We start from the raw sequence: 22,764 nt of genomic DNA, 5'->3' as shown, positions 1-22,764 counted from the left end.
CATATCACATTTATTTTTACTATATTATTTCATCACCAGAGTCAACTTCTCTCTCACCATTATTTTCATATATAAATTTGCAATAATACACCTTCAATATAAATAATTCACAAAATAAATAAAAAATAAAAATATATTAATAAATTAATTTTAATTCAACCCAATTAATTCTCAATTCAACAAACCTAAACCAATATTATTACAATGGTTGAACTAAACATTTAACTTCTCTTATCCTTTCTGAAAAATTTATAATTATAACCTCAATAATTTTTATACAATAAGTAATTATTTTCTTTAACAACCCTAAACATGCATCTATAGTACATGCAAAATTTGCACTAACTCGAATTCCTAATATTGTTTGAGAAAAAGTTGAAAATTGATACTTATGATATCATGTTTGTTTAAATAGAATTTTATTGTTGACAAATATTATTACCATTTTGTACCAAATTAAACACTTGTAAGAGATTTAATACTTATTATTTTCACTTAATTATTTGATTAGATGTGATTTTAGCGACGAAGGAGACTAAACATTGGTTCAGTGTTGTAAATTGATGAAAATAAGAGTCTCTATAGATAAAGTATAAACCCTAAAAACGTTTAATCAAAATTTGTGTTGGTTGATTTCATAGTTTTTGTCATTCATTATTGATTATTGCAATAAATAAGAAGGAGGTTAAGGTTTCACAGTTCAAGATAGGAAAAAAAAGAAAAGAAAGTGAGAAAGAGATTTACGAGTTTACGATACAGATACGGTCCCATCCCTGTCTTTCCCTTTTCTCTTTCTCAACTTTCTCTCTCCTCCTTCTTTCTTTCTCTCTCCTCTTCTCTTTCGCTCCAATCTCACTTCCTTCTTTCGATCTCTTCCCAACAAAGATTTTCTACGGAATCGGAAGCACAATGGTTCAGACTCAAACCCCTAACTCGCTGCCGTGTCACTCAGCGCCGACTCTCCGATGATCATGGAGCTCTCCGATTCTACCGGCGGCGAACGCAACCTCAACGCGCCGCCGCCGCCGCAGCACAACAACCACCACCAGGACGCTCGCGCAGGTCTTGGAATCGACCTCAACGAGATCCCTTCGCCTTCCTCCTTGTTCGCTGAAACCCTACCGGACTCGGTCACTGTCGACGTTGTCCGCGCGTATCACGACAACCCCGGGCCGCCTCCGGGAGCCCCCGCCGCAGTCCCCAGCGGCGGCCTCGCTAATTGCGCTGCCTGCTCCAAGCCCTGCCCCGCCGCCGCCGGGAGCCACCACCACCTCGTCGTGTGCGACGGGTGCGAGCGCGGGTTCCATCTCGCTTGCGCCGGAATTCGCGGCGGAGGACGCCAGGCCGCGAGCCTCGAGGAGTGGGTCTGCGGGGAGTGCGTCGCCGCCGGAGTGAAGAGCAAGCGGTGGCCGTTGGGAGTGAAGCAGCTGCTCGATATTAATGCTCCGCCGCCGAGCGAAGCCGAAGGCGACGGCGTCGGCGACGGAGACTCGCAGGATTTGAGGTTCGGAAAAAAAAAACTGTTGAGCTCTCCTTCTCTTGTCATTGTTATGTACTGGGAAATGTATGTTTATTGTCTTGTGTTTTCAGCTAGCTGTGGCGTGAAGCTAAGCCCTTTTGGGAGGTTTTTCAGTGAGGTTGTTGGGAATGAGTTAAGGAAGAGGTTTTAAGTGTGGTGAGATCAATGTGGGTGGTTGTTGTGCTGAGAACGTGTGTTTCTCTTTTTCAGTTCATATTGTGTTATTAGGTTTTTGAAACTTGGAGTGCGTGTTAGATTAGGAGTATCGTTTTTTATTTCTTTACAAAAAATGGTGACTTTTTTGGGAAACTGAGGTATTTAGTTGGCTGGTAATATATGGTATATGGTAGAATATGTGACTGTGAGTAGTTAGTTATAAAATCACTTTTTTCTTTGAAGCTATATGCGAATGGGTTCCTTTTTCGTGTAAACATCGGATAATTGTTTTAGTTTTTGTGATAAGTGGCAATGCACTTTGTTTATGGTATAAAAAAGAAGCAAAATCACGTTCTGCATGGGGAGAATAGGTGACCTGGGGGAATTGAACTGCCCACATTGTTAACAAGTGCGGCATTGTGTCTGGTGCCCGTGCCGGTGCCAGTTGAGCTATATATAACGTCTGTAATAGCTGCATTTTCAACTTTTCGCTTCCACAAATGATTTGATCTCTTTTCAAGAACCTTTTCACTAAAACACTACCAAACAAATTTCTAAGCCCTCCTCCCCCTGAAGAAAGGAAATACCAATGTTGTTAAAGTCACTATTTAGATTGCAAGGTCTTAGAATCCTTCTGTTTTGTCTTGTACCCGAAATCACAAATAGGAAAGATCGTACTTGTTGGATCGAACACTGAACAATAGGTCACAAAACTATAGCTGATAGTTAAAGCACAACTTCTTTTACTTAAGAGCATATCAGCTCAACCTACATGATTTAATTGTGACTTTACCCATCCAATCTCCGTCACAAACAATTAATGCATCTCTCAACAATCTCTTCCTAAAAAGTTGGGAATCAAACTCGTGACCTTAGCTTTGATACTAATAATTGGATCAAGTGCTTACCACTGAGTAAAATATTATGGCTGATAGTTTGGACCAACTAGCATACCAATCCAAGTACCATGATTCAATTGGAACTTGATCCACCTAGTCTCCGCCACAGGATGATTGAATGCACCTCACAAAATCTCTCCTTTAGCAATTATCCTATTGGATATCAAATTCGTGACCTTGACTCTGGTTTCCATAGTTAAATCAAATGCTTACCACTAGGTAAAATACTATAGTTGATAGTCAAGGTTAACAGTTGATATGCATCTCGTAATAGTGGTGAAACTGTGTAAGTTCTACATTCTTGAAATTGGAGATTTGTGGGTTTTACAATCCTGTTTGCATAAACCTGGAGTTAACTCATCATGTTCTCTAAATTGCAACATTTGCTTTCTGAAACAGACCCCATCTCCTTCATTTATGTTTTAGGGTTTTCGAAGTTTAGAAAATATCTGTGAAGTGAGTATAGCTTTTTCTGTCCTTGTAAAATGCTAACTTCTATAAGATGTTTTGTGAAATTTTCGAGAATTGAGGTATGGTAGGTGGTAGAATATGCAAGTGTGAGAAGTTATATCGAAAATCACTTTCTTCTTTGATTTCATATGTATTTTTGGTGGATTCCTTTTTGGTAGTACACCTGGTTAGCTGTTCTTTAATTATTTTGATAAATAACAATGCTCATTATTTTTAGTATAAAAGATAATCAATTACCTACATAGCGCAAGGAGAATCGAACCCCTTCCTTTGTCACCAAATCACACTCGGGGCGGTGCCAGTTGAACTATTAGCTTTTGGATTATATGGTTTTCAACTTTTGGTTATAATTGCATAGTTGCCACCACAATTTCTGCTTTCTGTTTCCGAAAAATGTTTAGGGGCATCTAAATTAAAACACAACCAGACAAATTTCAATTATCCCCCAATCCCTACACTGTAATTTTGAATGTGGGAAATACGTTGATGAAATGCAGTTCTGCATTTCTTTTTTGCATCTTTGGTGTAATATTTGTTGGACAGTATGGTACAAATGTAATCAGAAAGAACTGTCATATGGTATTATTGTTCCTTTATTTCAAGTAAGATATTGTGGACATTTAATGATAAGATTAGTTTTGGTGACGGAAATGGAATTTAGTTCACAATTTTAATTCCAATTTTGTTTGAGATTAAAGTGGTGGTTTAGAGTAATAAATTCTGCAGTTTTGAGTAGTGTGATTGGGCTGTTATAGTAGTGTCGTGCCCCAGCACAGTCCCATGCTGTTTCTTTGAGGCATTGAGGAGAGTAGTTTAGTGTTGGAGTTGTTGTGTTGTAAATTGCAGCTGCCAGCTCAGCTACTATTCTTTCCACGTATGAAAACCCCTTTTCTGGCCCCTTGAACGATGTCGTTCGGTGCTGAATAAGAGGGCCAATAATTCCCCATTATATTTTACTAGAGCACAAACCCTATTTTGCTACTCTCCCCTTCCAAAGGCTTAAATAATAAACTATTCTCATATTCTCCTCTCTTCTATACTGACCTAGAGCTCTTTCCTTTGTTTCTGGACAAACCATTGCACTCTGGTGGAGTTTTTGGCCAATTATGGTGGAACTCTGGCATGCTGTTCTGTGGTCTCTATTCTGTTCAAATCTTTTGGAATCTGTTATGTTCATGTCAAAGAGGGGTCTAAGTTTCTGTTCTATTTTTAGTACGACGATGTTTTGTTTTCTCTTTCTTTCATTGTTCTGTTTGGATGGGTACCTTATGTTCTCCTTTCTTGCTGTACATTTTTCTCTCAATTAATATTCCTTTCTTTTTATTAATGATTTTAATTCCCAGATGTGATATTGGCAATTTTTAGGGTGTTGGTTAAGATTTAGAAAGGGTTTGGGCTAGTTATTTTGTAATTCCATGGAATTTTGGAATGGAGGTATCATTTTATTTAGGGTTTCCTAACTTAAAAATTAGAATTAATCAGTCAAATTCTGATTCAAATTCTAGATGCTATACTGGCATTTAGGAGTTTTGCTTTCACACGGAAAATCTTAATACATGTTTTCATATAGTTTCTCCAAAACAGTACTAGTTCTTTGAAGTACCAGAATGACCATTGCAAAACACAGTTGTCAATAGTGTGATGTCAGAGTGGAGTGACCTTGGGCTGCAATGGGATTCAGATAGCTGAGTGATTTTCTATAGCTGACATTGTCACCACAATAGTGGTGCTGCCATTATATAGGCTTGAAAAACCCATTTTTACACTCCAAACAACATTGTTTAATTTTTTTTTTTTGTTGAAATTGTAATTTTGCACATGCTTTCTTATGCATTTATGCTTCAGAAATGTAAACCCATCTTTCTTACCATTCCACAAAAGGTTACCCCTTACCCCTGTTTCTTCACACTTTAAAGGACTATTTTTCCTCATTTTTAAAAGCTGGTTTCATACTATTAAATTTTGGGTGTCATATACTGATGTTTATTTAAACACTTGATTACTGATATGTTTTTGGAAGCTTGCCTGATTAATTGAGAGTATATTGTTGTAATCTTTGTACTAGTTCCATTTATGTCTTTTGATTTATTGATGCAATATTTTATGCTTTCTGATCTGAGTTGTTTTATCTGGTTACTTTTTATGTTTATTTTTGGTTTTAGAAAGCACACTCTGGGTGATAATTATTTTGGTGCCAATCCATTTGTTGCCCCTGTGACGTATTCAAACTTTTACAATGGAAATGCTACTGGCTTCCAAAAGGCTTCTGGAGGTTTGACACATACTGATAGAGTGGGTTTTGAGGATATATTGAATCATACTCAATCAATTACTAGAAGATTTGAGGAGGTATGTACAGATTTCCCTCTTAGAATTCATAGTAGTAGTAACAATATGGCTATTATAATACCATGTTGAAGTCCAAATAAGATATTTTTGCAGGCTCTTAAAGATTTTATATCTGAACAACGTGGTGTACTAGAGGAAGGTTGGCGAGTGGAATTTAGACAATCAGTGAGCAGCACTGAACTATATGCAGTTTACTGTGCACCTGATGGAAAGATATTTGATTCTGTATATGAAGTAGCTTGTTATTTGGGGCTAATGTCTGGCTTCAACTCTGTTGAGTCTGAACTAAGAAATGAGAGGTCTCTCGCGTCTTTAAGTGGGTCTCTGTCTAGAAAAAAAAAGTCAACAAGATCTGCAGTGGTCAATGGTTTTGTGGAAAAACGGGGAACCATGATGAATAGTAATTGTAAGGATCCTTCCTCTGAAGGTTTAAATGTGGAATGTGCTACTACTAGGGGGAATATCCCAAAACCCTCTGAAAGTGGAAGAAAAGATGATGGACACTCCTGCCCTCCGCAATTTGAGGTCTAATTCATATTTCCTCATTTTTTTGTGAAGTTAGTTTCTTACTATCAGTTTCCCCCCAATATAAGTTAGAATTTAGAGGGGATTATTATAGTGAATCTGAAAATTTACTGTTTCTGCCTGATTTTTCTGTTTTTTTTATATTTCAGGATGAACTTCCTCTACAGTTCAATGACTTCTTTGTTCTTTCATTGGGGAAAGTTGATGTGAGACCATCATATCATGATGTTAATCTTATCTGTCCTGTAGGTTATAAATCTTGTTGGCATGACAAGATTACTGGTTCTCTCTTTACATGTGAAGTTTTGGAGGGTGGTGATTCTGGACCTATATTTAAGATCCGAAGGTGTTCCTGTTCAGAATTTCCTGTTCCAGTTGGGTCAACCATCCTTTCAATGTCAAAATTTTGTCAACTTGTGTCTCAAGCCAATGAAGGTGAGAGAAAAACTAATGCTAGTATGGATTTGGATGATGGTGAAAGTATCCAGATGATGCTTCAAGACCCTTGTGTACCAACTGAAAATGATGTCCTAAACTGCAATGCAAACTTCTCAATTAGGGATTCTCATTTATCGGATGTACTACGCCCTGGTTCAGTTCAAGATAATACTATAAATTCGTTAGCTGGTAACTTGGAGTTTAATGATGGAATTGGTGAAATTTTGGTGGAAGAGCGGTCATCATGCTCTGCATGGAGAGTTATTTCTCAGAAGTTAGTTAATGTTTGCAAGGATATCTGCAACCAGAAAGGAACTCTCAAGTTCTATTGTAACCATGCTAAGAATGAAACATGCTTACATCAATGGGATTTAGGGAACGCAAAACGTGATACATACTTTACTTCGGTGGATAAATTTTGCGGTTCCCTTGGTTCAGTTGGCATTCCAGATGTAATCTATGCAGACAGTGATCTGGAAGGTATCTCTGAGGCTTTGAGAAAATGGTTGGGGCAGGATAGGTTTGGATTGGATGTTGAATTTGTTCAAGAAGTATTGGAACAGCTTCCTAATGTTGAATCTCTGCAGTATGAACTTTTAAATAATAGAGATAACAGCTCGTCCTTGCCAACAGTAGGAAATGGTTTCTTAGTGGTTGAATGGAGAGATGGATCAAAATATCAGGAAGAAGCACTTCAAGGTTTATACAGGAGGTCCAAAAAGGCAAGTTTGACTGAAAAAAGCTTTAAGGATGGTCGTCGTCCACCACTTGGGAAGCCTTTATGCTCTAGGGCTCCTGGCGAGCTCATTGGTGATATTTTTCAGGTATGCTTGTTTCATGGCATCAGTGAATCTGAAATGTTTTTTCTCAGCCTTTTACATTTTTTGGCTTTATTTTTATTTGCTAGGATATAGTCTTTACATTTTTTCTGCTTTTGTCTTCCAGGCTTGGGAGCTTTTAGAGCGATTTAACGAAGTTCTGGACCTGAAAGAACCATTGTCATTAGATGATCTTGAGAAGGAGCTAATTAACCCTTGGTTTGATGGATTGGATTTTCTTGAGAAATCTGAGAGGGACATGGATGAAAGTCAAGTTTTGATTTCCCAAGGAACTGATGGTAATTGCAGATCATTATTGTCCCCAAGAGTTGAAACTGGTCCATCAGGTTCCATGGAAAGTTCTCATGCATTTATTCAAATGGAAACAGAAGCAATGAAAGAGGCCGCTCAAGTTAAGCTTGCATCTTTCACTTATGCCAGATGCTTTGGTGTAACTTTGACCAAGGCACATAATTCATTGCTGAGAGTGCTAATACGTGAATTGCTATCAAGGGTGGCTGTCCTGGTGGATCCAAATTCTGAACCCGGAGAAACACGAACAAGGCGGGGAAGAAGGAAAGATATGGACAGTGGTGTTTCTGCTAAACGAACCAAGCTCAACATGCTTCCTATTAATGAATTGACCTGGCCAGAATTAGCTCGTAGGTATATCTTGGCTTTTTTAACAATGGATGGCAACCTTGAGTCTGCAGAAATTACTGCCCGCGAAAGTGGTAAAGTATTTCGCTGCTTACGAGGTGATGGTGGTGTGCTGTGTGGTTCTCTTACCGGTGTGGCTGGGATGGAAGCAGATGCACAGGTGAGCATTGCTTTTGTCATTAATATAATGAATAAAGAGTTTTATCTTCGGTCTGGCTAATATTTAGATACTTCTTTCTTACCCATTTGCTTCACAGTGCTAGTATGTGGGACCCAGATATAATTTTATTTGGCATTCAGGCTAACTTTTAAGTTACAGGATTTCATGGTTTCAAAAACATGATAGTAGATTGCAAGACAATCACTTTAGGTGTAATAATTTCTAGAAGTTTTGCTGATTGGTGGTATTTTCTGCCCAGGCGATAGTCTTTTTTACCCGAGAACTTGATACTTTGGAGTGGGGTCTAATGACCACTTTCGATTTTATTCCCTTACTCAGCCTTTTCATGACATGTCTGGAAAATTTGTTTTTCTAGCTAATGACAATTCAGTTTTCTTTTTGAAGTATTTTTCTTATGTCATATCATATCTTAAGATTTAATATTTTGCTGCTGGTTAATCTTTTCTAGACTGCAATTTAAGTTGTAAACCTGAAAAGAATGATAGAAATAACACTGACAAGTTTTTTTATTTGTCTCTCAGCTGCTTGCAGAGGCTACAAAGAAAATTTTTGGTTCTTTGAGCAGAGACAGTGATGTACTAACCATGGAAGAAGAGTCTGATGCAAAGGGTGCTTCTGAGAAGAAATTGGCAAATGATGGTAATGTTCCTGAATGGGCTCAAATGCTAGAACCTGTCAGAAAGCTACCAACAAATGTAGGCACTCGAATCAGGAAGTGTGTTTATGATGCTCTGGGTAAGGATCCGCCAGAATGGGCAAAGAAAAAACTGGAACATTCAATCAGTAAGGAAGTGTACAAGGGCAATGCTTCTGGACCAACAAAGGTGCTTCTCAGTGACACCTCTCTTTTAGTGTGTGTATATATTTTGGGGGTGCATAATGTGATATATAACATTGACATGGCCAAAACTATGGTAAAATCACTATTTTGGTTGCAATGATAAAACTGTTAGTAGGAAAGTTTCTTGACCATTAGATCAGATCTCTGACCAAAACTTTTTCATAGAATTCAATGGTCCAGGAACTGTCTTCTACTACTTGCACTGGTGTGATGGTTTCCCCATAGAGTTTTGCTTGATTAGTTATTGTTGATATTTCTAGTTTTGTGGTGCATCATCATCTGTTTTAACAGGCAAGCCATCTTATAGTTTATAGTTTCCACTATACATGTGTAATGTAAAACTGTATATGTCTCAGTTTACCCCCTGTTAAATGTTACTTATTACAACATGCAAGAGAAACCCACACAGTATGATGACAAAACTAACATGTTATTCTCAATGTTACTGTGGTAGTTCATCTGGTTAAAATAAACTTTTATTCTTTTTGGTTAAGAAAACATGAATCATTAATTCAACATTATTCTTGTTTAAAAACAGAAAGCAGTTCTTTCAGTTTTGGCTGATGTTGCGGGTGAAGGACTGCAATCAAATCCCAGTAAAGGACAGAAAAGGAAGATTGTTATATCAATTTCTGACATCATGATGAAACGATGTCGCATTGTATTACGCCGTGCTGCTGCTGCAGATGATTCAAAGGTTTTTTGCAACTTGCTGGGAAGAAAATTGATTAATTCTTCAGATAATGATGATGAGGGGCTTCTTGGATCTCCAGCCATGGTGGCCCGCCCTCTAGACTTCCGCACTATTGACCTAAGATTAGCTGCTGGAGCTTATGGTGGATCTCATGAAGCTTTTCTTGAGGATGTTCGCGAGGTCAGTGTCTTATAAAACTCTGATTGCTTGACGAAGCAGTCTTTATTTTATTTTTACTTTAGATTACTACCACTACCCTGTAGACCCATTTTGTGTCTCTGTAAAGCTTGTTGCAAATACACTTTTATGCTTGCTTGTGCACCATTATAGTCTCTGGCTCAAGGGGCATCATGATTGGTGTCCTCATGATACTGGTCTCTAATATGTTTTCTAGTAGATGCAGAGTCATTCTTACAATGCTTATTTATGACTTGTGTGGAGGCACTAAACTGTTGATTTGATGGTGCAGCTGTGGAACAATGTTCGTGTTGTTTTTGGGGATCAACCTGATTTACTCGAACTGGCTGAAAAATTATCCCAAAACTTTGAATCACTATATAATGAGGAGGTTGGTAGCTTGTTTGTGTCTACATCAGTACATTTGCTCTTGTGCGTGCTTGTTAATCGAACATTTAAATTTCCTCCTTGGGTACAGGTTGTCACCAATGTCCAAAAATTTATGGAGTATGCTAAACTGGAATGCTTAACTGCAGAAATGAGAAAGGAAGTTGATGATTTTATTGAGTCAATGAAAGAGACTCCAAAGGCCCCTTGGGATGAGGGAGTCTGTAAAGTATGTGGCATTGATAGGGACGATGATAGTGTTTTACTATGTGATACTTGTGATGCTGAGTATCATACATATTGCTTAAACCCTCCCCTTGCAAGGATTCCTGAGGGAAACTGGTACTGTCCTTCCTGTGTTGATGGTAAACATGCAACTCAAGATGTTACAGAACGTACACAGGTTATTGGCAAATGCCGAAGTAAAAAATTCCAGGGTGAAGTTAATTCTCTTTACTTGGAATCCCTTACTCATTTATCAACTGTAATTGAAGAAAAAGAATACTGGGAGCACAGTTTGGGCGAGGTTTGTTGATGCACATCTACTTGTTACCTTTTGTTTACAATATAGCTAATTCATATGATCATTCTAGGTAGAATGACATAATTGTCTCATTTTTGAACTTCATATTTGTTGTATCTTCCTGGAAAGTGTTTTGTTGGTAATTGCATAGTGCTAGTATGTGCTTCCCATTCTGTTATGAACTGAAAAGGAGTCTTAATGAGGTTCTATCTTGTATTAACGATATCTTATCCTGAGTCATAGTTGCAAGATTTTCATTTGTTGATTTCTTTTGGCATTGCTCGTTTTATTGTACGTGTATAAAAGGTTTCCCATCAAAATATTGTTTTTACACTCCTTTTTCTGTTTTGAGCTCATTATCATAGTTCTTGAAGCATAAAATGCCCTGTGTGGTTAGCAACTTGAGTTATGATTGATAATGTATTTATGAAACTGTAGAACTCTTTTATGTGTTTGTGTTTGATTAGTTTTTATTTTAAATGGTTGCAGAGAACTTTCCTTCTTAAATTTTTATGTGATGAGTTGCTTAACTCTTCCATGATACGCCAGCACCTTGAGCAATGTTCAGAGTTGTCAGCTGAGTTACATCAGAAATTGCGTGCACATTCTGCAGAGTGGAAAAACCTGAAAACTAGAGAGGACATTTTATCTACAAAAGCAGCTAAAATTGATACTTTCTCATTAAATACTGCTGGAGAAGTTGGTCTTAGGGAAGGGGTTACTACTTTATTAACAAATACTGGTAAATGTCTGGTTCAGCCACATACTGCAGTTGACAATCCTAGTAATTTTGGGGTATTTGTTGATAGCCTGCCTTCAGAAGAGACCACCAAGGAGAAGTATAGGTTTGATAGTGTAGATAAAAGCATGTCCGTGACAAACTCAGATTCTGATAGCCAAAATATGAATTCCTTAGATGTAGAGGGACAATTTAGAAATGTCTCTGGTGCTGTGGAGTCTCAATCAACTGATAAATCCCCCAAATCTTTTCCATCACCAAATATGTCTCAAGAAATAAATGGTTCTGGTGGAGCAGCTCATGCCCAGAGTAACCACCAGAAATGTGAGGGGAGGGACATATCTACACCTGTGACATGCCAGCAAGGTGGGGTGACAGTTGATGCTTCACATACTGCTTTGAATGAGTCCGAACCCTATCACCTTGAGCTCAACGCTATCAAGCGTGATATTTCAGTATTGCAGGACTCCATAACTAGTGTAGTATCACAGCTGTTGAGGCTCTCTGTTCGTCGGGAGTTTTTGGGCATTGATTCCATCGGTCGATTATATTGGGCTTCAACTTTGCCTGGAGGACGTTCACGAATAGTTGTTGATGCAAGTGCTGCACTGCTGCATGGAAGAGGAATACCATTTAGCAGAGACTATGTGGAAAAGTTTTCTGTTCTGCAGCATTCTTCACTATCTGAGAAGGATTCCTCTCAGCTTAGAAATGCTTTGGCCAATAGTTCACCATGGATTGCTTATGAAACTGATGCTGAAATTGAAGAGCTCTTAGGTTGGCTGGATGATAGTGATCCTAAAGAAAGGGAACTGAAAGATTCCATTATGCAGGGGCCAAGATCAAGATTCCAAGAGTTCCTTAATGCGCAGACTGAAGAGCAGGTTGAGGACCGAGGACCTATTTCTATGCCTATAAATAGAGAGAAAACAGTATCTAGTTCTCTTGTTACAAAGGCGACATCCTTGCTGGAAAAGAAATATGGTCCCTTCTTCGAATGGGATATTGAGATGTCAAGGAAGCAAAATAAAAAGTCAAGAACAACTAATGATGAAAAGTTGTTTAGGTGTGAGTGCCTAGAACCCATATGGTTCGATAGGAGACACTGCACATATTGTCACAAAACTGTTTCAAGTGATGGTGAATTTGATGGACATAATGATGGCAAGTGTAATGCAGGTCTTCCGGTTGCAGAGAAGAATAGGAACAAAATTGGATCTTGTAAAGGAAAAGGAGACTTAAGATGTGATACCTCACGAGAGAAATTCAGAGCTGATGCGGAAACAGCTGGAACCAAAGTTGGTGGTTGTTCTAAGCTAAGCTCAAGATTGATTAAATTTTCAAATGAAGAATCCACATGCCCATTTAATTTTGAAGATATATGTTCCAAGTTTGAGACAAGTGAATCCAACAGGGAACTTGTCAAAGAAATAGGTCTTATTGGAACGGATGGTATCCCATCCTTTGTTCCTTCTGTATCTCCTCTTGTTAGTGAGTATACACGATTCTCAACTCCAAAGGATGATGCCATTATTGGTGTTTTGTCCAAACCAACGGAAACCCGTGGTTCTCAGGGAAACACTGATGGAGCTGGTGCATGTCTTGACCATAATTCAGGCATTTCTACTGGTAGGTTAGCTGCCAATGAAATCAATAAATCCAATAAATCATCCTCGGGAGAACAAAGAGATGGGAAATTCTCTTTTTGTGGTCCTGCTTCAGATATGGGAGTCGATGGCTGCTGTGTGGTTCCTTTGTCGTCATTGAAACCATTAGTTGGAAAGGTTTCTCACATTTTGAGGCAACTGAAGATTAATCTGCTTGATATGGATGCTGCACTCCCGGCATCTGCTCTGAGACCATCAAAGGCTGAGTCTGAGAGAAGACAGGCTTGGCGTGCATTTGTGAAATCTGCAGAGACTATATATGAGGTTTGTCTTATTTCTGCGGCTCTAGCACACAGTTCTCCATTAACAGGCATTGCCAACTCCACATGTTTCTCATTCTTTGTTTCTGTACTGCAACTTACTTTACCGAGATGCTTTTTTATTCTTGAAAACAATTTGTGGACTTAATAATGCCACTTTGCTCTAACTGCGATATCAGTGAAAAACAGCTGTTTAATGTAAATGAATTTCGTGAACATCTTTTATACTATATTTCTCTTTCAAGTGGTTAGTGATCATGTGAATTTATGTTTGTTAATTGAGGTTCCTTCCTTTTTTTCAGATGATTCAGGCGACATTTACCCTGGAAGATATGATTAAGACGGAGTACTTGAGGAATGACTGGTGGTACTGGTCATCATTTTCAGCTGCTGCCAAAACTTCTACTTTGCCTTCCCTTGCCCTTCGCTTATACTCTCTTGATTTAGCCATTATATACGAGAAAACGCCCAATTCAACTTTTACTGACAGCTCTGAACCTTCTGGCACAGCAGAAACGAGACCACCAATGAATGTGGATACAGAGAAATCCAAAGGAAATCGGAAGTCAAACAGGAAAAGGAAGGAATCAGATGGTTGATCTTATACTTGTATTTCAGAAAATCAGATATCTGGTCAGTCTTCTGTGGTGTGATGTGATCATCCACCGGTATGACTGGTTCATTGGGCAAACCTAAGACTATAAAATGGGGTAGCCACAGCTGCTGGTGTCTCTTGCCTGCTTGTACATATAGGTAAAGCTGACCTGCTAACTCGGATGCCTGGTTTTTGGCTAAGCAGAATTTGTAGCATTATCTGCTTTCAGTGAGGGCACCAGTATGAGGGAATTGTAAGGATGCGTCCAATTTTGAAATTATATTTCTCTGCAGATGTCCGGTTGGCTGCTCCATAGCGAGAAGAACCAATTTTCATTTTCTAGCAGAGTCTGATCCATATATGTATACAAATGGAATTATTGTAAAGGAATAGGAGGAAAGTAGTAAAAAGGAAAAGGATGGGAAAGAAGTCAGAAAATGTTAAGTTGAGCAGTTGTAGGCAATATTTCATTCTTTATACTTTTTCTCTCACCCCACCCCACCAAAGGTCCTGCACACGCATGCCCTTGATTTTGTTCCTGGGCATCTGCAGATGTGTTAGAATGCAGGGGAAATTATTGGAATCAAAGCTTTTTTTCCATCTGCTTTGTGCTTGCGTCGTGCGTGATCTCCTTGATTTTTTTATTTGCTTAATTCCCATAATTTTCTAGTCATGTCTTGGGGTTAATGTATATATATACACTAATATTTGACCCCTCCTTCTCTGTTTTAGCATCAAAATTAAGTATTAAATCGTTATAGCATTGCCGTGGGATGTCTGGTTGTTAATGATTTGTGGTAGTATTACGTCATGTGCATTGCACGTGCCGAGGTAGCACTAGCATGGATTTTTCTATCTATATCCCTCAATTACTTGTGACATCTTCCATGTATTCTGATTCACATTTCAGAAACAGAAAGTCCATTCCCTCATTAGGGAGGTGTCAATGACAATTGTGGGGTGGAGGAAGCTGGATCCCACTTGCATAACGTGGTTACTGTGTCCGTTATACCAAATTATGGATACCAACTTGGGTGTGTTGGTGAGGTAAATTGAGTGATTTCTGATAATCATTGTTTGCTTGATGATGATCTTTAGATCAGTTTGAGTTCTTGTTAATCATGATATTTCTTTGTAATTAAGTAATATGTACTTATTGTTACTTTCTGCAAATTTAGTGCTGGAAGCCTCCATTGTATCTTCCAAAAATTCATAGTGACTAGTGAGAAATTGAAGTTGATCCATGTAGTTTTTTTAGTTAATTCCAAGTCTCCAGTCTCAACCAGAAGATTTGACTCTGGATGGTGTTTGATTAGATTGTGTTTTTTTATTTATAAAAGATTTTTGTTAAAAAAATCTCATCCATACCTCGCTACCTTTTTGAACACTTTGTTGTCTATGCTTTGAACACATGAAGTTGATGATAATATTAGTAAATATACACATTGCTTATCATGATTAGGGTGTGAAAATAATATTATTATATGAAAAGTGGACAGTGTGTGTGCTTTGCCACTTTTTGTGAACGTGGTTCTGGATTATCTTATCCAAATGGTTTTCAATAATTGAGGATTCAGGAGGGTAAAAAGAAGGACAACTTACAATCTATGGACTTACTAATTAACTATGTTTTAATACTTGAACATGAAATAATCTTACTGTAGTTTGGAAGTACAACCATTAACCAACATTTGACACCATTGACCAAATTACTACTAGACTTTATTTATTAAACTTGGCTTGAGGACACTCCAACTCCTAGAGGTCCAAGCCACCTGGGCGTTTACTTTTTCTTCCTTGCCCACACCATACATCTAATTATTCGATATTATTATTACCTTCTCTTAATTATGCATCTAATTTCATATGACTGCTGCTGCTGCATTATCATTTATTCAACATAATACATATTGGTCCACCAAACCAATGCCTCTCCTTCCTCATGGTTTTGGTTCTCAGTTTCAGATACCACAAACACATCCATGTAACTCCTCCCATCATCACTCCCATCCTCCTCCTCTGACTGAATTCTTTCAACAGGGCCCACACATCCACCAGGGTTGTCGGCTGGTAAGTATGAATCAACACTGTCAACGACCAGCTGTGGACTACCCTCATCCACCACTGCACTTCCAACAGACCCACTGCTCTGGTGGTCCTCCACCCTTGTGCTGAAAATTGTAGCTATATCTTCTACTGGAAGTGGATCAACTTTCTTGTCATAGAATGGTTCCTCAGGAACCTCTTTAGCTTGATCTTGAAGCTTCTCATTTAAGGATACCACCTGCGGAATAGTCAACATGTCATTAAGATATTCAATCGACCACACTTAAAAAAAAAATCCACTTGTTAATTAGTTTATGGCCTAGCTTGCATACTCCTTTTTTTCTTAAAGTTCATCAGTCCCTTTCACAAAAGGGGGTCTTAAAGCATATTTTGAGAAATATATAAAGGTATATTCGCATAGTTACTTTGAAAGTGGCTTCTTTGCAAACGAGGTGGGGTTCAGAACAGATGCTACTCTTGGTAGTTTGTGATTATTATAGTGTCGAATCTCATGTGTAGGGCCCTTTCTGGATAGCTACCAATCATCTTCTATGTTAAGTGTCGACTTGTTTCCCTATGCTATACTCTTATGGACTTCTGATTGTGAAGGCACTAATTCTATCCTATACACCCCCCACAACTGTTGACAGACAATTTATATTCTATTCTACTCTATTCACCCAATATTTCATCACACATCCACCATAGCTGTAAGTAACCACTGCATCATTCACCACTTCTCAAATTGCATACATGAGCAACTAAATCTAAATGGAAAAAAAAAATCTCAAAAACCCTGTTGCCTAGATCCAATGATTTTACCACTTTTCCAATATTTTATAAATGTATAAATGTACCTCAGATTTGAGTTTCTCATTATCCTTCATAAGTGAATCATAGGATGAAAGTAGGGTATCGTATGAGGACTTGAGAACATCAAAATCCCTTTCAAGCTGTTTGGTCTTCCATCGAGCCCTGCGGTTCTGAAACCACACAGCCACCTGCCTTGGTTGCAATCCCAGCTTCTTGGCCAACTGGGTCTTCCTCTCAGGCTCCAGTTTGTTCTCTTCCTCAAAGCTCTTCTCCAACAGATGGACCTAACCATCAATCACACAAGAGTGTCACAACATTATAATATTGATGGCAAACTATCACAGGAATCTTTGGATGCAACAATATATATTAATCTAAAAAACCAAGCAACTAAAAGCCTAAAACATTATCTCTCTCATCAGATCCATCAGTAAATTAATAACACCACCAAGCATTCAACTCAAGGAAAGTTGTCTTGATTTACTACTAATAATCAGAAATGGTTTCAAAATCAATCACTTTATAGCTGCAAAATGGAATTTCTCTTTAAAGCCAACCACCTTTTTATTTAGAAGCCAAACTCAAAATAATTCATTCATATTTCAAGCTATTCATTACAACAACTGTTTTCAATTTCAAATAGGTGATCAAAACAACAACAACAAATAGCAATTCATTCAAATTTGAAGCCACCGGCCAACCTGTTCAGAACTGAGGCGATGCTTCTTCTCCGGCATCTGTTTCTCATAATACTCCTCATCATACAGTTCATCCGGTGAGGTGAAGAAAGGTCGCCTCTTTGAGGCTTCCTCCAAGCTCATCATCGATCTCCCTGCTTCCATTTCAATCCCAAAACCAAAACCAAAACCCCATCAATTAACTCTCTTTCATGTCTCAAGACACCACCCATGTCACAACATAATAATCCAGACACACAGTAAAAATTTAAATTTTATTTCTTTATCTGTCACTCTCACACCCCAATTTTGATACACAATCAAGTTGCTTCATTGAACCATGCCTTTTTTAAGCTTTAATTTTTCTTTAACCAGAACCATCTTTCTGTTCCTAACTCCCCAGCAACCAAACACATCAATTTCAGAAGCACAAAACTTGGATGCGGTTTCTTTAGATGGTTTTTTTAATACTTTTCTTCAATCAAAGTTAAAGTCTCACCCTGATAATAATTTATGCAATGATGATTTATACTAAAAACCAACATAAACTATGGAGGTAAAAAGTTCAATTGCTTTGAAAATCTCCTTAATAATGAGCCATATTGAAGGTCAACATAAATTGATGAGGCAAAATTCCATTTTTGAAGGAAGAACAACACCAAAGTACTTGTGAAAAAGTAAGCCATAACAAACAAAAACTACTCCACAACATACAATTCAAATCCAAATTTTCAATACACAAAAGGGTATCAACAGAAAACTAAGAAGACCAAATCAAGAGCAAGGAGAGAAAGAAAATGACCTCGGAAAGCAAGTTCAGTGTTACCGAGGAAGAGCATGTTGGTGTTCCCGCGAGAAGCACAGGCATCAAAGAAAAGCCGTCCAGACTCCATGGCACTTCAGTCACTCACCACCGCCGGAGACAATTTCCAGTGAGAGAAAGAGATTAGTACTTAAAAGTGTGTGTTGTTTTGTGTGTTTGTGTTTGTTCTTTGCGTTTACTCTGTTTTACTAGAATCTTGTTTGAGAATTTTTATAAGGGTCGTTGTTGTTGTTGAGTTTTTGCTTTTGTGTGGGAATTATTAGAAGATCATAAGCTTATGACGGAAGAAGCTTGTGGTCCAAAGCAACCTCGCCGGAGTCTCCAACGGGCATATGCAAGATCCCATCATACACCGCCAGATCCTACCCACCACCCGAGTTCGTCCTTTTCCGGCCTCAGTTTCGGCTCCACCAAAAACCACCGCCGCAAAGACCTTCGTCGGAGTCACCGGAGAAATATTTTCCGGCGAACCTCTGTTTCGTGTTTCTGTGTATCGTCAACGCACTGTGTTTGTGAGTGTCTTCTGCGACTAAAGTTGTTCGAACCATGGCCACTGCACTTTATAGTGCTTTCTTCCTTGTCGAAAGACCAAATTGCCCTTTATTACGGTTTTTTTTACGCATGTTTATTATTAAAAAAAGAGAAATATAGTGGAATTAAATCAAAATTTATATAACAACAAAAAACAGTATATAGATAATATATATTTATTACTAAAGAATTTTAAGAAAAATTAGATGAAAGCCTATTACTTATTTATTCTCAACGTTTATTTACTTTTGTTCAATCCGTTTAATTTTTTTAAGAAAAAAATGTCAATGTTTTTTAAAAATACGTGCAAACTTTTTTACACCTCTTCAATTGATTTAAAATTGTTATAAGTTTAACTGCATGTGTATTCAAAACGCAATTATATATAGTTCAAACATTTTACATGAACAAATAATTGTGTGTGACAATTGGTTTATAATAGAGCCAAAATTAAGCAATCCACTTGATAAATTATTTGATTCTCCCAATTGAATTCTAAATAGATATGATAAGGTGATGGAAAATCATAAAGTTTTTTTTTTTTTTTTTACATTTAAGATTTTTTGAACTAAAAATAAAAGGGAATACATATATAAATAAGTATAATATCTATTAATCGCGAGTATTCAATTTTAAAAATTAATTTATGGCCTGTAATTCATGAAAGAACGTTAATATGTTGAGAATCGTATATTAAATTATAATTGAAAAAATAAATATTTTTTTATTAAAAATTAAACTCCACATGATTTAAAATTATAGGATGAAGTAATATCTTTTTTTCTTACCATCTTTCATCTGTAAGATGTTAGTCTCAAGCTAACTTTTTGTGTATTTTATCACCATGAAAAGATAAGAGAATAGCTTGGTTTAGCAAGAACCATGCTCCAATTTCTCAACAAAATATGAAGTTGAACATCAAATATTTGAGTTCCATGTGGAAATCATGGTTGCACTGAAATTTTAAATGGGTTTCTTAGGGTGATAGATCATAGACCATGTTTAAGATCCCAAAAGCATCATCACTTGGAAACTCAAAAAGCCAGAATATCTAACCTACTTTTGTTATGTCACAAAAGTTTGTATCAAATGAACAGAAAAAAAAAAGTCATCACATTTCTTTTGGTGCCTTTAAGAATTACCAACTTAGTGCATTGCTTTCAATTGTATGAAGAATAACATGTACATAAAACTCAAAAACCTCATTAAAAGTAGTTAGTTAATTTTGTGGACAAAATGATTAAACCTTTTATTTCAACATGGTAAATGAGAAATCAAAATCATAATTTAGTCTAAAAAATGGTGGAAAAAAACATTACCCTTTTTGAAGAAGAAACCGTTGTTTATTTCCCTTTTGTGTGTTTTGGTTTATGAATTTTTGGCATAGAAAGAAATGGTTGTGATAAAAAAAGATTTAGCAGTTGTAGTTTTGTACATGAATGAAATGAAAATGGGTTAGGAAGTGGAATGAAAATGGTTGGGCACATGGTTGTGTTTGTTGTTGAAATTTGGAAATTCCCCTTTGGTCTGAACAGAGCCAACATCTCCAACGCATCATAAACAGTGTCTGTAATTAAACTATGAATGGAAGATCCAACTACACACTTCAAACCCAAGTGCTTTCCGTTGTCATTCACATGGTGGGGGCTTCTTCAACAATGCATCCAATTTCACTAATTAACTATTTTTTCAATCCAATTTTCAATCACTCTCATTTTCCATCACTTGTTTCTAAAAGTTTAAATCCATCAAACTCGATAGCTTGGTGTAATGGTTAAACTCATTAGACTCATACATAATGTGTTAATTGCGTTAAGTGTGTTACATGTGTCTGTGTCTCAGATGATTTAGGATATATAGGTCAAATAGTACTTTAACTATTGGGATCCAGAAGATTTTGACAACCTAAAATGAAAGTCACTTAAACTAGTTTTGCATATTCGTGCTAATCTCAGTTCGTCAGCACAAAAATCTAACACATGTCTATAAATAGCTTGATCAATGACAAGTCAATGTACATATTTAGTAATAGTTATTATTCTCAATCACCGAATTTCAAGTATTAATTTTAACGTTGAAAGACCTTTTTGCAGGTACTGTCACTCCAATCCAAAGTCGATAACCAAGATTTATTAAACACCAATAAACAAAACTGAAGAGTATGAGTAATATTGAAGACTAAACATTCTCAATTCATACAAGAACATTAAATATGTTTCGTGATGAAAAAAATATTAATTTATCTTTCATAATATTTTATAAAAATATTAATTTATCTTTCATAATATTTTATAATACTTATAAAGAAGATTTTATAATACCATTGTTATACTTATAAATTTGAATATAATGTTCTTAGAAGATTTAAATACCCTTTCACTCAAATAAAGCATGTATCTAAAAATAATTGTAACAAAATACTTATTATTGGAGCTCATATATAAAACATTATAGTATAATATCCTTAAAAAATATAATTACAATTTCACTAAAATAAAACAAGTATAACGAACTATTTACTAGTTTTATGGGTGAGTAATGCACTTCCCAAATTTAATTTGTTATTTTTGGTGAAAATTTACATTATAATTATATTTTTCTATCCATGAAATTTAAATTAAGATATTTTATTCAGAAAATGTGGATTATGTAGATAAAGCACGTGGTGATGGAAACCCTAACATATATTAATGTGTTTAACAGGTATATTTAAGTGGTGTTGTACTCAAAAGATGAAGCAGTGACATAAATTTGCAGGGAACAACACTTAACAACCATTTAAATACATCTTCATTTCTTTAACTTTCCAAAACACCACCCTCATCCATTGAACCCATATTCTTCTCATATCTTAATAATTTACTTCTTATATTATATTTTTCTTCTTTTATCTTATTCATAACTTTCCCTTTATTTTTTATTTATTCATTTTATATCAATTTGGTGGTTTAAAGTAATAATAATAAGGCAAATTTTTTCCCAACCATAATTCAATTTATCACTAAATTTATGAAAATGTCTTTATGAAATAACAAAAATGACCTTAAATAAAAAGGGTGTGGATAAAAAAAAATTAGAATCCCGTTTTCAGAATATATTTCTGGGTTTAGATTTTTTAAACATATTTTGAAAATTTGAAAATTCTTTTTCAAAATATATTTTTAGATTTTGAAAATCCTATATTATAAAATGACTAATTGACCCAAATGTAAAAAGAAGACTTATCAAAATTAACTTCTTAAAAAATAAAAATAAATTGAAATTTATGAAAAAATAAAAGACAAAAATGTAATTTAGCCTGATTTAGTGAATAAGTTTAATTGAAAATAAAAATTCAAGAAAACTAAAATTATTTTATATTTTTTTATTTGAGATAATGAATGAAAAAGAAAGAGTGGGTAACCAAGTTCCATGCATGATAGCAACATAACTAAAAAATGGAGAATTGTATTTGGATAAGGTGGCATCCCACATCCTTATTATGTACATAACATAACCCATGGGGTGTATGCAATGTATACAATGCATTCAAAATCTCATTATTGGAAAACATTCATAAAGTAACCAAAACAAAAAAGTCATTAAGAGAAATTACAATAAATATATATATATATATATATATATTACCATATCATACTATATTATGAAATTTATGATGTTTTTTTTTTAAATTATTAAATAATAAATAATTTTAGAAAAAAAACAATTAATTATTATATTTATTAAATTAAATATTATTTTATAAAATAAAAAATGATCGGTATTTTTAATTACTAATAAAAAATTTATAAGATAATTTTTAAATTAGTATCTAATATTAATTACTAAGTATTACTACCTAGAATCATAACATGGGATTGGAGGGTGTTTAAGGTTAACTTTATATATAGACTAATTATCTGTGTGAACTATATCAGGTCGAACTAGAAAATACAACACATATGAGAATCTAATTAAGAACTTCCTAATTTTTTT

The 22,764-nt window shown here is 36.0% G+C and overlaps 2 protein-coding genes across 2 annotated transcripts; one reads left to right on the top strand and one right to left on the bottom strand.

The window, feature by feature from the left end:
• Window positions 1–702: 702 nt before the first annotated feature.
• Window positions 703–14,671, top strand: MBD9 (methyl-CPG-binding domain 9). The gene is made up of 11 exons (XM_068645521.2): window positions 703–1,504; window positions 5,208–5,394; window positions 5,488–5,919; window positions 6,069–7,181; window positions 7,303–7,995; window positions 8,538–8,840; window positions 9,396–9,731; window positions 10,021–10,119; window positions 10,207–10,641; window positions 11,128–13,308; window positions 13,607–14,671. The coding sequence occupies exons 1-11, from the start codon at window positions 966–968 to the stop codon at window positions 13,901–13,903; spliced, it is 6,615 nt and encodes a 2,204-aa protein (XP_068501622.2). The 5' UTR covers window positions 703–965; the 3' UTR covers window positions 13,904–14,671.
• An 841-nt stretch (window positions 14,672–15,512) lies between these two features.
• Window positions 15,513–18,795, bottom strand: LOC137836788 (homeobox 1). The gene is made up of 4 exons (XM_068645522.2): window positions 18,238–18,795; window positions 17,460–17,590; window positions 16,803–17,042; window positions 15,513–16,183 (listed from the first exon to the last, which is right to left on the bottom strand). The coding sequence occupies exons 1-4, from the start codon at window positions 18,326–18,328 to the stop codon at window positions 15,791–15,793; spliced, it is 855 nt and encodes a 284-aa protein (XP_068501623.2). The 5' UTR covers window positions 18,329–18,795; the 3' UTR covers window positions 15,513–15,790.
• Between the last annotated feature and the right edge of the window lie 3,969 nt (window positions 18,796–22,764).

This window comes from Phaseolus vulgaris, chromosome 4, assembly GCF_051622355.1.
Source record: "Phaseolus vulgaris cultivar YP4 chromosome 4, ASM5162235v1, whole genome shotgun sequence".
Taxonomy (NCBI): domain Eukaryota; kingdom Viridiplantae; phylum Streptophyta; class Magnoliopsida; order Fabales; family Fabaceae; genus Phaseolus; species Phaseolus vulgaris.
This window is presented reverse-complemented; position numbering and strand designations above follow the sequence as displayed.

What these genes read in the sequence shown, in the direction of transcription:
- MBD9 (XM_068645521.2), top strand. Translation starts at nt 966, where the DNA reads ATGATCATGGAGCTCTCCGATTCTACCGGCGGCGAACGCAACCTCAAC. An exon ending in TTCTTGAGGATGTTCGCGAG is followed by an intron (nt 9,732 to 10,020) that starts GTCAGTGTCTTA and finishes TTGATGGTGCAG; the next exon opens with CTGTGGAACAATGTTCGTGT. An exon ending in CTGCAGAGACTATATATGAG is followed by an intron (nt 13,309 to 13,606) that starts GTTTGTCTTATT and finishes CCTTTTTTTCAG; the next exon opens with ATGATTCAGGCGACATTTAC.
- LOC137836788 (XM_068645522.2), bottom strand. Translation starts at nt 18,328, where the DNA reads ATGGAGTCTGGACGGCTTTTCTTTGATGCCTGTGCTTCTCGCGGGAAC. An exon ending in ATCGCCTCAGTTCTGAACAG is followed by an intron (nt 17,043 to 17,459) that starts GTTGGCCGGTGG and finishes ATTGATGGTTAG; the next exon opens with GTCCATCTGTTGGAGAAGAG. An exon ending in ATGAGAAACTCAAATCTGAG is followed by an intron (nt 16,184 to 16,802) that starts GTACATTTATAC and finishes ACTATTCCGCAG; the next exon opens with GTGGTATCCTTAAATGAGAA.